Source organism: Labrus mixtus, chromosome 9, assembly GCF_963584025.1.
Source record: "Labrus mixtus chromosome 9, fLabMix1.1, whole genome shotgun sequence".
NCBI classification, from domain to species: Eukaryota; Metazoa; Chordata; class Actinopteri; order Labriformes; family Labridae; genus Labrus; species Labrus mixtus.
In genome coordinates, this window is record NC_083620.1 from 19274817 (window position 1) to 19288055 (window position 13239).

Below are 13239 nucleotides of genomic sequence, written 5' to 3' on the forward strand. Positions count from 1 at the left end.
GCAAAAACAACTGCTGGTCTAATGTGTACTTTCAAGGACATGAACATCTAGTCCACTCTTAATGAAGTGCCGCCAGATTGTCTTTTTAGTCCAGCCTCATCATGATTATATGGGAATCCAGCTCCCCATGAATACATCCCAAACCGGGACAATCAGACAGGTGAGTGACTTCTCTTCATGATCAAAAGCCCCCATAGCTGACCTACACATGTGGAAATGCAGGTTTCCTCCCAACAACTCAACATCATTATCAGACAATGTTCTTTAAAGACTCCTAAGGTTATTATATATTATATAACACTGGCAGAGTGCAAACCCCCCAACCAAGGCCAATATGGCACCATCATTGCTTGCTTGTGAGTCTGATGATCAAAATAATACTGGACCTTCCTTGGTCCAAGCTTCCACTTTCCACAAAGTTTCCTCACCGCTGCCCCCCCCCCCCCCCCCCCCCACACACACACACACACACACCACCACCACTACCAGCACCATCACTTTTATCATATGCTATTGCGTAATCTCTTTTTTAATCTCTTTATTGTTTCTATATCTTTTGATTGCTTGAATCATCTTACATTCTCAGTCCTCTTGGACTCATTTCATATTCTTGTGTTTCGTAGGTTCTCATGATGTCTGGGTTGATTATGTTGGTTTGGTCTCTTTTTTTTCAGGTGTTATGTGTTTGGGGCCTTGTGCTTTGTTCATGTGCTTTTTCATGTTTGTCAAAGGAAATGGCAAACCCTTGTTTCTAAAGAAGCTGTACAAATTGAATTCATATCATCGTCATTATCATTATTGCTATTATTGTTATCATCGTTATTATTATTATCAATATTAACTTGATTTTGAAATGTTTCTTTTTATAAATTTTCTGTTATATCACTTACTTCAGATGTCATGTCAGTACCAGAAATAAACGGCACAATGGCCCATAATCTTTACCTTGTCATTCACATTTCTGAATATACTGAAAATGTGACTTGGCAGGAAGAAAATGTTCGATAACATTTAACTTAACTGTTGTGTACAAATATTTAAAATAATCATTTTTAACAGAACTAAATAACGTGAATTGCATTGCAGTGATCCATTGTCTGTTGTTTTAATATTCAGTTTGAATCACTTAAAATAACTATGTAATCATTACTTCCATTTACCAATCGACCGCCTGATTAACGGGCAATCAATAAGGATTTATTTAGAGCGCTACATGATAAGAGACTGATAGACTTCTGTGCACCAATCATTTTAGCTCAACACCATCACAATCTCACTCATCATATAAACATTTTGCACTAACACTAAAAGCAGACATGCATACTGTATATAAAAAGACGATGATAGAGTGTATCAAACCACAACCACATGACTAGAAAAACTGGCTTTCCCAGAATGCTGCAGGCCTTGTCTGCAAGGGGACTCCTCTGGGACTGGACTGGGTAGAGAGAGGGGGGGGGGTGGGGGGGGGGCACCACCAGGAAGCGCTGGCACATGCCCAGTACTGAGAGTCTGCCATCCACAGCTTGAGCACAGGCCTTTTCCTAAGCTCATTACTCAGATTCACTCATATGATTGTGAGCAAGGAAGCACAGCGGTGAAAAATATGAATAGGAGAGACTGAGTTGTGCCGAATGTCTGCTGGAGAAATGATGATCTGGTCAGGCAGAATCATTTGAGTACAGCTTAGCAGCAGAGTCAGAGCATCAGTCAAAGAAATATGTTAAACAAACATACACTTATAGTAAAAAAAAAAAAAAAGGAAAGGTAGGAGGAGAAATGACACAGTGCTGCTAAAAATGAAGATTAATAAGGAGCGAGTACGGCGTATGCTCTGAGCAAACAGGAGGTTAAATTAAGGTTTATTAGTTACAGGGAGTGATGTTTGCACGAGCTATGGAGACTTCTTTCAGCTGAAGCACTGAAGCTCGGCTACATATTTTGTTCTTGGTGATTTGAAGTCTATACAGCGATCTTTTGGAATGTTTCAGTTGGAAAAGTTGTCATAGCTCAACATGATTCTCTTATACTGATGTACTTAAACTGTACTTGAGCTATGTTGCTATGTTCTGAAGCTCCACAACATTTCAGAGTTAAAAGTTTTAAATATTCTATATCCACTAGTTTTATGTGAATGTTTTTTTTTATTTAGATTAAATATACCATGTATTGTGTGTAACATATAACAGTTCTTATCTTTGAAATTGAAAACGTTATGTAATTTGAGTTAAAATGAGCTCCACCATTATAACCGTTAAATGGCGCTGCTGATGTAATTGCATCAGTAGCCGTGTTTCCAGCAGTGCTATGGGTCGCCACCTTAACAACACACATCCTTCACCTTAGCTACAAATGTAGAATATTCTTTTTCAATGAATCTATGTGAGGTCCAGCAGCAGCTGCTGTTGGATGCTCCCTCCAGATACACCACTTGAAGAAAGCAATGGTCAAGTCTATAACATAGTGAGAAAGGAATTAAGTTAAAACCAATGCTCCAAACCAATGATTTTTTTCCCAGCATGCATTTTCTCTTATAGTTGCTTTTGAATAGAACCAAAGCAACCTCCGCACCCCTGTGGTACTATATCATTTAGTGCCCATCACCAGAATAAAAAACTAAAATACTGTCAGAGTCTGCAAGAGCTCTCAGGGGTGAAGATGGTTTTTATTCTTATAGATGTCCCCCCCAAACAACTTGACATGAATTAAAAATTGTGGTTTCAGAGACATAAAAAAGACATAAAACATCCCTAAATATCCCAGAGGCGGTTTCAAGAAACTGTCCCTTACCCACATCATTAAAACTTTAGAGAAGGCTGCAGATGTTCGACAAATTACAGCACTGCTGTCAAAATATTTCCTCCGCCATCTCATGTACAAAAGCCTCACACAAAGTCCTAGACAGCACCAAAAACCACACAAAAAGTGAAGATAGCCTTGTCTATCTAAACCTCAAACTGAATCTGGACTCCAGACGCAGTAGGAGGGCTTTCAGACGCTGCTTTGTTACCACAGGGAGGCCTCAGATATGTTGAGTGGCAGTTTTGACACTGCCACAAATACTGTCTGCTTCGACTGTATATCTCTCTGTCTGTGAGGACACACGCCTTCAGAAGGAAAACCCAGTGACAAGAACAAGTGTGCAAAGCCACGGTCCACGAGGGAGATCAGCATCCCGTGAAACATCAAGGAGTGGTCTCACAAGAAGGGCAGTACAGATGAATACCATCTGGTCAAAAGCCAGCGCAACAAAAGCTTCTAAAAACACAAAGTCCCAGAACAGGACCTGAGAGGAGGGTCCGTCTGCCATCAGTGAGTCAGGCTGAAAATAGTCCTTCAAATATAACACTCCCCTACACTTGCCAATGACATTTAATTACTTCTGTATAGCCATCAGCGTCCCTCTTGTGCCACCTTGATCTGTTGCCAAGTCACCGTTGACTTTGTTGAACTAACCTCGAGTCGCCCCGAACATATGTTGCCTCCCCAACGGACACTTGGCACAAGGAAACTTCTTTGACCGTTCATTTTTTTGTGACTGATGGCTGGTACCGGAGACTTTCTGTTTAATTCACTGACTTATTACAGGCATATAATGTAACGTTACGCCATTAGGACATCTAAGAAACGACAAGACTTGTGTTTTGTTGAATTTGTACCCATTTTATCCCAATTATCCTTCAATGAAAACCTTTATTTTATTCCAATCAACTGTAGGTTTCATTTGTTTGTCTTTCAGTGGCAATATATCTCCTTTAGCTTTCTTTTGCTATAACTTCCTGAGAACTAAAGTAAAACGAGACGATATGTGAACTGGTGCATGATGAGTCTTTATCATTTTATCTTCCATGCTTGTTCTGTTAGGGAAGCTGTTCACAGAAAGTGCAAACCTACATTTTCTTTTCCATATGGCTAGAATGATAGGCAAGCTTCCGAGACAGGATATGAATGGTCGTGGTCGACAGTCGAACCTGTGGCCAATGCCGCAAGGACCAAAGGCTCTGTGAAGGGGGCACCTGCTCTACCCACTGAGCCACTCCCACTAAGGTCCTATATTTACAGACTACACATACGGCCGTTTCCTCAACTGATTCCGAGATTTTTTTCCAGGAGGAATTGGCATCTTGGAAATTCCTGGCAGAAAACAGACTCTCTGTCTGTGTCCATAGGCAAACAGTGAGAGCACCGACACTACCAGTCCGCCCCAGCTCGAGCCGGCCCCGGCTCCTCGTCCTCACCGCCGCCGACAGGCAGGCCTTATGTCTCGGCTGCTGAGCTGGCAGCGGCCGGCGGCGGCCAGCAATATATCAATATAGCAGTGTGTCTGAGGTTCTGTTGGTACACCTGAATAGTTTGCTATTTCAATCTATGCCTCAGCATTCTTACATTAAGGAATGGTTGGTTAATTTAATTATTTAACAGACATGTCAGTTATTTTCCTTTTTAAAGTTGAATTCATTATCTCATTTAACAGATAATCCACAGGCTAATACAACAGCTCACTGAAAGAAAATAACACTTCCAACACTCGCCAAGAATAATAAGACTCTCCAGATTCAGGAGATCATTGACAAGGTGCAAGAAACCTTATTGGTTGAAGAAAGCTAGGCTGTTAACCACAAGTTTAGACTTAAAACAGCCTTTAATTTAAAAAAAAAAAAAAAACACAATGAGCTGCATCGGAGATGGAAACTTAGTCGACCAAGTACATTAAGGAGTTTGATGTCTTATCTGACAGCAAAACACTGCGCTCTGGTCTATTATAACATGCAGGAGGGTCTAAAAAACATTGGACATTTTTGCTGTAATGAGTCTTTCACCATTTCTAGCCTGAAAAGCCAGCGTCAGCACCACAACTTGGCCATAACATTGGATTCTTTGCCTGCCAGTTACATCACAGTGCTGTCATCTGTCCAAGACCGTGCACATTACAGTTATAACACGCGTGTTATAACTGTAATGTGCACGTTTGTTTTTCTTTCAGCTGCAAATCAGTGTTTTGCAGCAAAACAAAAAAAAGCCCAGAAGAGGTTCTTCTGTGTTTCCGTCACGCTCTTTAGCACGCCGTCTCATGTGTGTCTGACACAGATATTTACACTTCTATTTTAACACCACCTGCAAAAGCGTAACCCAAACTCTATGTTCCTTCATTTGGATTGTGGAGTCACACTTTTGGTGCGTTGGGCGCCGCTGAGTGCTGCCAGAAAGCAGGAGGGACACATGCATTGCTGTTCTTGAACACATCCTGTGTCGACTCAGACTGAGCATTAAAGCTGCGGCAGCTCTGCCAATGTGCTGCAATACCATGCCTAGACACACTCTGCAGGCAAACATGTATCACGTGTAGACAAGGGTATCAAAAGATTATCAAAATTGTCATTCTTAAATTTCTTACAACGAACACGTCTTTTGCATTAATGCACAAACAAGTTCATGCTGCTTGCACAATGTAAAGGCTACAGTAAGAGGCCTTTTGGAGTTTAGATTGGTTCTCTTTTATCCTTGCTTAATCTAAATGTTGAAATGTATGTTTCCTACGTATCATCAGTCTTTTGTTCATTTCCAACAATGAGCAAACAAGTGCATAGATAACATAAGACACTTAAGCGAAAGGAGCCAAGTCTCGGCCCAACAGAGCTGCCCTTATCCAACTGTTCTTCTGTTTGTTTTTTTCAGCGAGTTATCTTTGGACCATCTGCTTTGATTTAGGTTCACTGGTACCTTCAAATCTGACCTGTATCTCTCAAGCACAAGGAAATCAAAACACATTTATTCATGTTATCAGTCTTCTGACAATGAAAAATTAGTAAACTTTCTTTATTATAGGATTTTCTAATTGGTAGAATGACTTCCAATCTTAACGCATTGGATGATGCTGGCTCTCAGTGGAGAGGGCAGGTGTTAAAACAGCTCATATGTTACTATAGGCCTTGGCATTCAATAGAATAGCATGTGGTTTGCAGCTTACTGTCACAGATGATGATCTGATGGCAGCACATTTGATTTTGATAATTTAAAGATTTAGGTTGACATTTTGGGAAATATCCTTACTCCCTTTCTTGCTGAGAGACAGATCAGAAGATCAAACCAATTGTGTGTAAGCACAATGAAGAGCAAGCCAGTAGCTGGTTAGCTTAGCTTAGCACAAAGACTGGGAACAGGGGGAAACAGTTAGCCTGGCACCCTCGCCTCTTCTACTAGCTGTCTATTCTAAAGCTAACCAATAAACATCATATTTTGCTTGTTCAAATAATATGAAAAATAAACAAACATATTACTCAGGATTTGTGACTTACTGGAATTTCAAGGTGAGAACTAAACTTGAAGGAGTCACAACAGTTCCCAACCAAGATTTGGTCCCACTTGTAACGACCCCCCATAACGGACAAATTCCTGATTTTACACTCCAAATTTTGTATGATAAAGAATACTCTTCAATATGTGAGCAAGGGAGGTAGTGCTGGGGAGACCTTTGTACATTTAGGAAGAGCCAGGCGCGTTGTTTCCATTCCTTCCAGCTTATTTCCTTAAACTTTGAGCTCCGAGAAAGAAATGTTCAGTAAAGCAAAAAACATATTACGTCAATGTTTCATTTAATTTCTTTTGGTGCACTTTTCTTACTTGGCGCTTTACGCAGGCCTTTCCTCAGACACCATCCTATAAGGGGATTATGCTACAATTATTGTATAGCACTAGACATCTATGATATCAAAAGTGCATAAATATCGTCAAATACACTTGAACTCTGGTGATTCTTTAGTGTGCTGCAATTAGCAAAAAGGAGTGTAAAATTGGTCACAGTTGGTCTTAAGATGAATTTCAGGGGCTCTGTGTTGCATCAGACTGGGTTCAGACACTGTAGAGGAAGTAGACCAGCTCATTAGTGATTACTGGCAGACTACGTTGTGATTTGGGACTCTCTGGTGCAGCCAAAAGTAAATCACCCTCATTGCAGTGTCGATACCAGACAACACCTTTTCAGTCCATGTTTCTAAGCCACATCTATCCCGTCATGAAATGGAGAATTTCTTCTTTGATCAGTCAGACCATTAAGAGACATGTTTCAGCTGCATCATTAAGGGAAGTGTTATATTCATTTTTTGCTCAGCTTAATCACGGCTATCATTACAGACGGAGTCAGACCTGTGAGCAGACCAGTTCTGACTGGGTATATGAGGGGGGTCATTGGGATCAGTTACCAGGCGACAGCTTGGCACATGTCTCCCTCATCTGGACACGAGTGGAAAAGCAAGGTTAAGTAAGTACATGGGTCAATTCAGAGAGTGCAGAGAAGAAATAAGAACAAAAAGGGGAAATTGTGCAGTTTGTTGCTCCAGGAATGAACAGTTTATGATAGATCTGCAGCAGGCAAGTGATGCTGCCTGTGTGTGTGTAGCCCACTCCGTGAATCACACACACACACACACAACACTGTGACCACCTCCATGTGCAATGTGGAATTCAGCATACAAATCCCATACATGCAGTATCAATTCAAGAGTGCATTTTATCTGACATGCAATGCATTATTAAGGTTCTTTTCCATCTGGAGGGCTGAGACGGTCACACCCCTCTCTGGAGAACTCAAATGGGACTGCTTGCTATGATACAATGCACACATTTCCCCCTCAGCAGCGGGGACATTATCTCCAATATGCTGCTTGTTTTTAATCACACGAAATGAGCCGTCATGGATCCCACAATGCAGGCCTGTGAGCCACCGACAGCCTTATCAATCAGGCTATCTTTGCATTGGTCAATCACTCTGCACATTTGTACCCAATATCCTGTCTCACATTTCCAAGCACATGAGCCGTTTCAGGACAATTGCCGTTTCCCTGATACGGTTTAAGCAGGGCTGAACTTTCACGTGACATATCAGATATGCAGCCATTTGTTAGAATGTGGAAAAAAAAAAAAAAAAAAAAAAAGCCCCACACTTCACACGAGCTAACACAGAAAAAGCAAATGCAGCAGCAAGCGCACGCGAACACAGCAGAAATCATATGTGTGCCGCACAAGATATATTGCACTTCAACTCACCTTGAGCGGCCGTTCCTCTGGTGCTGAATACACTTGCTATCAGAGTGGCCACATACCAAATCATAGTACTATTGCCGACCAGCTATTACCACGCAAAGTGCCCCGTTCAACCAATCTCTCATATTCGACCTTGCACCTCACGGTCTTTTCGGCAGAAGCCCCCTATTCATATCCTATTTTCTCTCCTCGTGGCGTTTCCCTTCATCCCTTCCCTCCCCCGTCCTTCCATCCGCATCCTCTCCCGAAGAGACAGAGCACCTGCACCGCCGCGTTTGTAGTAGACGGAGCCGTTTTTACGAGCGCATAGTGAAACCAAGTGTGAGAATGCAGCCACAGGTCCGCCTCTGCCGTCATCGGATTGGCTGCTGATTGAGGCTTTGGGGCGTGTATTGGTCCTCCGTACAAGCCCCGCACCCGAATGACAGGAGCGCCGATTCAAGGTGAGTTGGAGCGTGCCATAGTAGTGGAACCGCAGTATCATGCGCATTGACAGAGAGACGTGTCCACATCTTTAAATACCTCTCCTTTAAACTGGCCCCCACGTGCACCATCACCGCCCATCATCCATTTACACACACACACACACACACACACACACACACACACACACACACACACACACACACACCCTTTTGCATTATCACTCATCAATATTGGTACATTTTCTGCAGGTTTTAGTGTTTCTGCCTTGAAAGAGAGGGGACGCTGTTAGATGTGTGTGTGTGTGTGTGTGTGTGTGTGACTCATCCGTCGCTCACCCATAGCCCTCGGCTGTTGTCATGTCGCTGTCACCGACATAAAACGCTCTCTTTTGCCGTGTCTGGCTTTATGTGATGGGTGTGGCGACAGATACAATACCGTTTTCCTCTCTCTCTCTCTCTCTGTGTTCCCCCCCCAACGTCTGAAACAGCGCGAGGATGTAGGCTATGTGCAGCTCCATCACGCTTCAGCCCACTGCGCACACATGGTTAACACTGATAAGGCTGCCTCACACTCTCTCCCTCTGTGTTTTCTTACTACATGCATGACCACAGAGGAATCATAGCGCCGCGTGCGTGTGTGTGTGTGTGTGTGCGTGTGTGTGTGTGTGTGTGTGTGTGTGTGTGTGTGTGTGTGTGTGTGTGTGTGTGTGTGTGTGTATGTGTGTGTGACGCCTCTCGGCTGCTCACATCTCAGACACATCGAGCCGCTTAACAGTCTGCCGCGCGTTGGGCTACTTCGTGACATACATATAATATAAATATAAAGGTAATCTGTACTGCAAGAGGCATTCTGTGATTGCGTTTGCATCTTTCGGTAGAATTTGTCACATTTTTGTCTCGGCATATGTCTGCCTGTCTGTCTGTCTATCTGTCTGTCTGTCTGTCTCCCTCCTCCCACCCCTTTCCCTTTTTTGTTGAGGCTGTCACTGTTCCTGTCCGACCACAAATAATCAAAGAAATTCCCCTCTTTGTTCTTGTAAAATCCTGCTGAGTAATATTTCTGCAGCATACACAGTATGTACATTTTTTATCATTATTCTGCAACCATTTCTGACTGGGATTCAGAGGGCAGCTCTTCACATCTCAGCGAAGACTCAAATACAGGCATATTACACAATTTAACAATTCATTTTTCAGTTTAATTTATTAAAAAATATATATATCTGAAGACATTTTTGTGCTTCTCTTTACTTTCTGATGTTCTGAGGGACACAAGCCATGTTGCCATGAAGGTAGCAGTGGGTGCTTTAACAACTCACTCTCACAGTATATCCGCCAAGTTATGATTAGGTGTAGAAGTAGTTGCTTTAGTTTGAGTTACCAAATCCATGCAGGGTTTTCCCTTTCGTTTGGCAGCTGTGTGTTCATTGGCTGCCTAGTTTCCAAGTGCAATTGTGCTGACTTTTATGACTATTTATGTATTTCTGTTTCTGTGTCAATATTTGTTGTTTTTAGCCCGTTGTTCTCTGTTGTTTGTTCATGTCAGCCTCCTACCACTGAGTATTATATTATATATGCTATTATATTCTATTCTATTTTATTGATCTGTTGCTTCAAAGAGTCAGACGCAGCCACTTGATGCTTGATCAGTGTGATTGAAACAGAATGACAGTTTTCCACTGACAAAGTACAGTAACCTTCATTTTTTTTGTTACACGTTTATGCATAATCTTCTGACTTTTTCTATTCTGAAAACCTGGGTAGTTTTACAGCATTGGGCCTCCAAAACTAATCAATAAATACAACTGTGAAAGAACGTTTTACTTTTTGATTGATTTCCTTACAACCCCAACACAAGTTGCTTTTCTTGAAAGGTCTTCAAGCCCAATGTTCTTGGAAAAACTATTACTCTAGTTTACATGTGGTGTGCCCTTCCCTCACAGCTTGGCACACCATGCTACACACAGAGACCACTCTCTATGTTTCAGCGTTGAAGGGAGATCTTCTCTGACAAATGCGCCTGTAAGAGAGCAGTATACTGGCGCTTTACTCTGCATGAGTCTTAATGGAGCACATACAACTAACGCTATGACTCATAAGATATGGATCCTAATTATTAATATCTGCTTAGCGGGGGTCCCTGTGTCGTCATGACTGCATGACTCAACAGGAGAATCTGAGGATCTCTTCTCCACGGAGAGCGCCGCAAGTTGGAAGAGTTTCTGTCAATGACAGGGCCGTTGTTTGAAGGTGGAGCACCATCAGACTAACACAATGACTGTCAGGGGAGTTTGTGACTGCTGCATGGCAACACAAGGTCACATTACACACACAGCCCCCTCCAGCACACACCTAAAGTTACACGAGTGCTGACACAACACTAACACACTGTAGGACTTTAACATTCAGCAGCATGAGCCTGTTTCCACGGTGACGCTCACATGTCATAACAACATGTGCTTCATAAACCATAAGAAAGATTATTCCTTTTTTTTTTACTGCAATAGAATTTGATTTCTACAAGCCAGGGCAAAGATAACAACAGTCAAGATAATCTCTTGTGCAACAACAACATTAGCTTTAGGCTCTGTTATGGGACACACAGGACGTAACTAAAGGGCAGGGAGGGAACATTTTTTAAAATTTTTAAATGCAGCAGGGACAAGTGCCTCTGCCCGGGTTACAACTTCGGGATTATCTTCTGCAGAAAAAAAATGCTCATATTTCTTGTTAAGTGCTGTACTCAATAGATTCATCTTTTATTGAGTTTCTTGTTCATGTTTGAACTTGTAACCTCCGAGGGATCAGAAAAACTTTGTTCCCATTGTCGTCACCGTGCACACGCTCCCTTTTCCAAACTGTAACAGGGATTTACTCTAAAAAGCTACGTTGCACTGAAGCTAGAGAAATAAGAGGTCAACTTTCTCGCTGTACCAGTTGAGTTAAAGATAAAGATAAAGATAAACTTCATTGATCCCCCATGGGGGACATTTTTTCATTACAACAGCTCAAGAAAACAGGAAACAGGAATATAATTATTAAACATAACAAGAAGTTAAAAATCAAAAATCAAACATACGTACAACAATTAAAAGTAACCATTAGTGTTTTTTTTTGAAGCAGCAACTAAATGGTAACCTCCAGAGATGAGAAACGAAGCCTATTCCTGAAGCCTATATCTACAGCTCGTTTCTTTCCTGATAGCTTGGGAGATAAGTTTGATATAATTCACCTATTCAAGTTAAATCAAGGATTAAAGTACATCATGAGGGGCACGGTCACTTTGAGGGCTTAGATGGCTGCCAGGAGCTGTCTGATCACGACTTAACCTCTGGGCGGTGTTTCTTTTGTTGGTGCCTTTAAGGAGATTTTGTTGACAAAAATATTTCAAGAAAATATGTCTAAAAGACCAATTTTACATTTATTTTATTGTTTTTTGTTTGGCAGTAACTATCAGGGATGCTGCATTTGGCATAACTTGCTTTGTAGCTCATTCAATGCAGTAGTGATGAGGAGAGTGATTATTAGGTTATCCAGTAGGCTATATAATGTTTACTTGATGCTCTCTAACTGAGCATGCGTGCGAGTGATTGACAATCCTGCTACATATAGGCTGGCTTAGCTTTTTTGTGTCTAATAAATACAATAAATCTGTGGCAGCTATCCCTAAAAAAAGGAATCACTATGATTAAGTTGCACATCAGCCTGCTCAGTCACAGATGTCGTGTTTAGCTTTGATAACTTAGCGTTCTCTAACCACCCTCTCCTCCAAATGTGGTACCTTCTGGCACCAGAAAAGCAATATGGTGGCTGCAGGGTCTGCACACTTGAGGCCTTAAAAAGGAAGTCAACATGCTAATGGGTGATATGTCCATGGCTATGTCTTTATGTAGTCTATGGAAAAGACCAATATAGATAACAGGGTAAAATAATAGTCACCTTGCAGGTGCCCTTACAAAAATAATTGTATGAAAGCACAGTACATTGGTGTATCTTTAGGCTTATTGTCCAGTAGGATTTTCCTAGACTGACGATTTACGCTTGAAAAATAGTATTTACTAAACGAATGTCTATGAAAGTAGTAAAATATAATAAAAGTGGTAAATGTGTTGTTCATTTCAGGCACTTCTTACCCTTAATAATTAACAATAAGCAAAGCTTTTTTTTCTTGTCCTGTTTCTGTCCCTCCATTTTCTTTGAATCCCTACATAGACCTGTATTCTCGCACGGACTGGGATGCTTCAGTGAAAGAGACATATGGATGTGTACACCGAGGGCCCCGTCCAGCATCAGTCAGTCAGCCTGCAGCAGCTGACTAACCTGCCTGCACAAAACAAGATGTCATGAACGCCAGCTGCTAAACAGATGTTCTGTTACATGTCTGTTTATGGCGTTTTTATGCGCTCTGTATATGTCCTATTCTCATGCTGCTTTACACTGTAGTGTAGTCATGATTTGACCAGAACAACTTGAACTAGTGTTTTATATTAAATAACCGTACACTTCTCTACAGCTGAGATTTCTCTTTCCTTTAGTGTTCAAGGCCCAGTGAAAGTACCAGTAAGGGTTCTGTTTGTTTTCACGGTGTCAAACTGTGGAAAAACAGAGTTAAACATCTAAATAGAAGTGCAAGAAGTGGTACAGTGCAGTTATGTTAGAGCATGAACTTCAAGGTGAATATGCTAAAATATATACAGTACGTACAAAAGGAAAACGTACAGCTGTTCCTGTAGAATAAGTCCTCTTGTGTGAGGCTATACTGTACTGTAGGCAG

The 13239-nt window shown here is 41.6% G+C and overlaps 1 protein-coding gene across 4 annotated transcripts in view; it reads right to left on the reverse strand.

Moving 5' to 3' along the window:
• Window positions 1-8504, reverse strand: part of igsf9ba (immunoglobulin superfamily, member 9Ba) — a 68443-nt gene extending 59939 nt beyond the window's left edge. For all 4 annotated transcript variants that reach the window (XR_009674183.1, XM_061046689.1, XM_061046688.1 and 1 more), the window contains exon 1: window positions 8044-8504. Coding sequence is in view for 3 of the 4 variants with exons in the window: in XM_061046689.1 (XP_060902672.1) it covers window positions 8044-8107 (64 nt within the window). In the remaining variant the exon portion in view is untranslated. The remainder of the gene's footprint in view (window positions 1-8043) is intronic.
• Between the last annotated feature and the right edge of the window lie 4735 nt (window positions 8505-13239).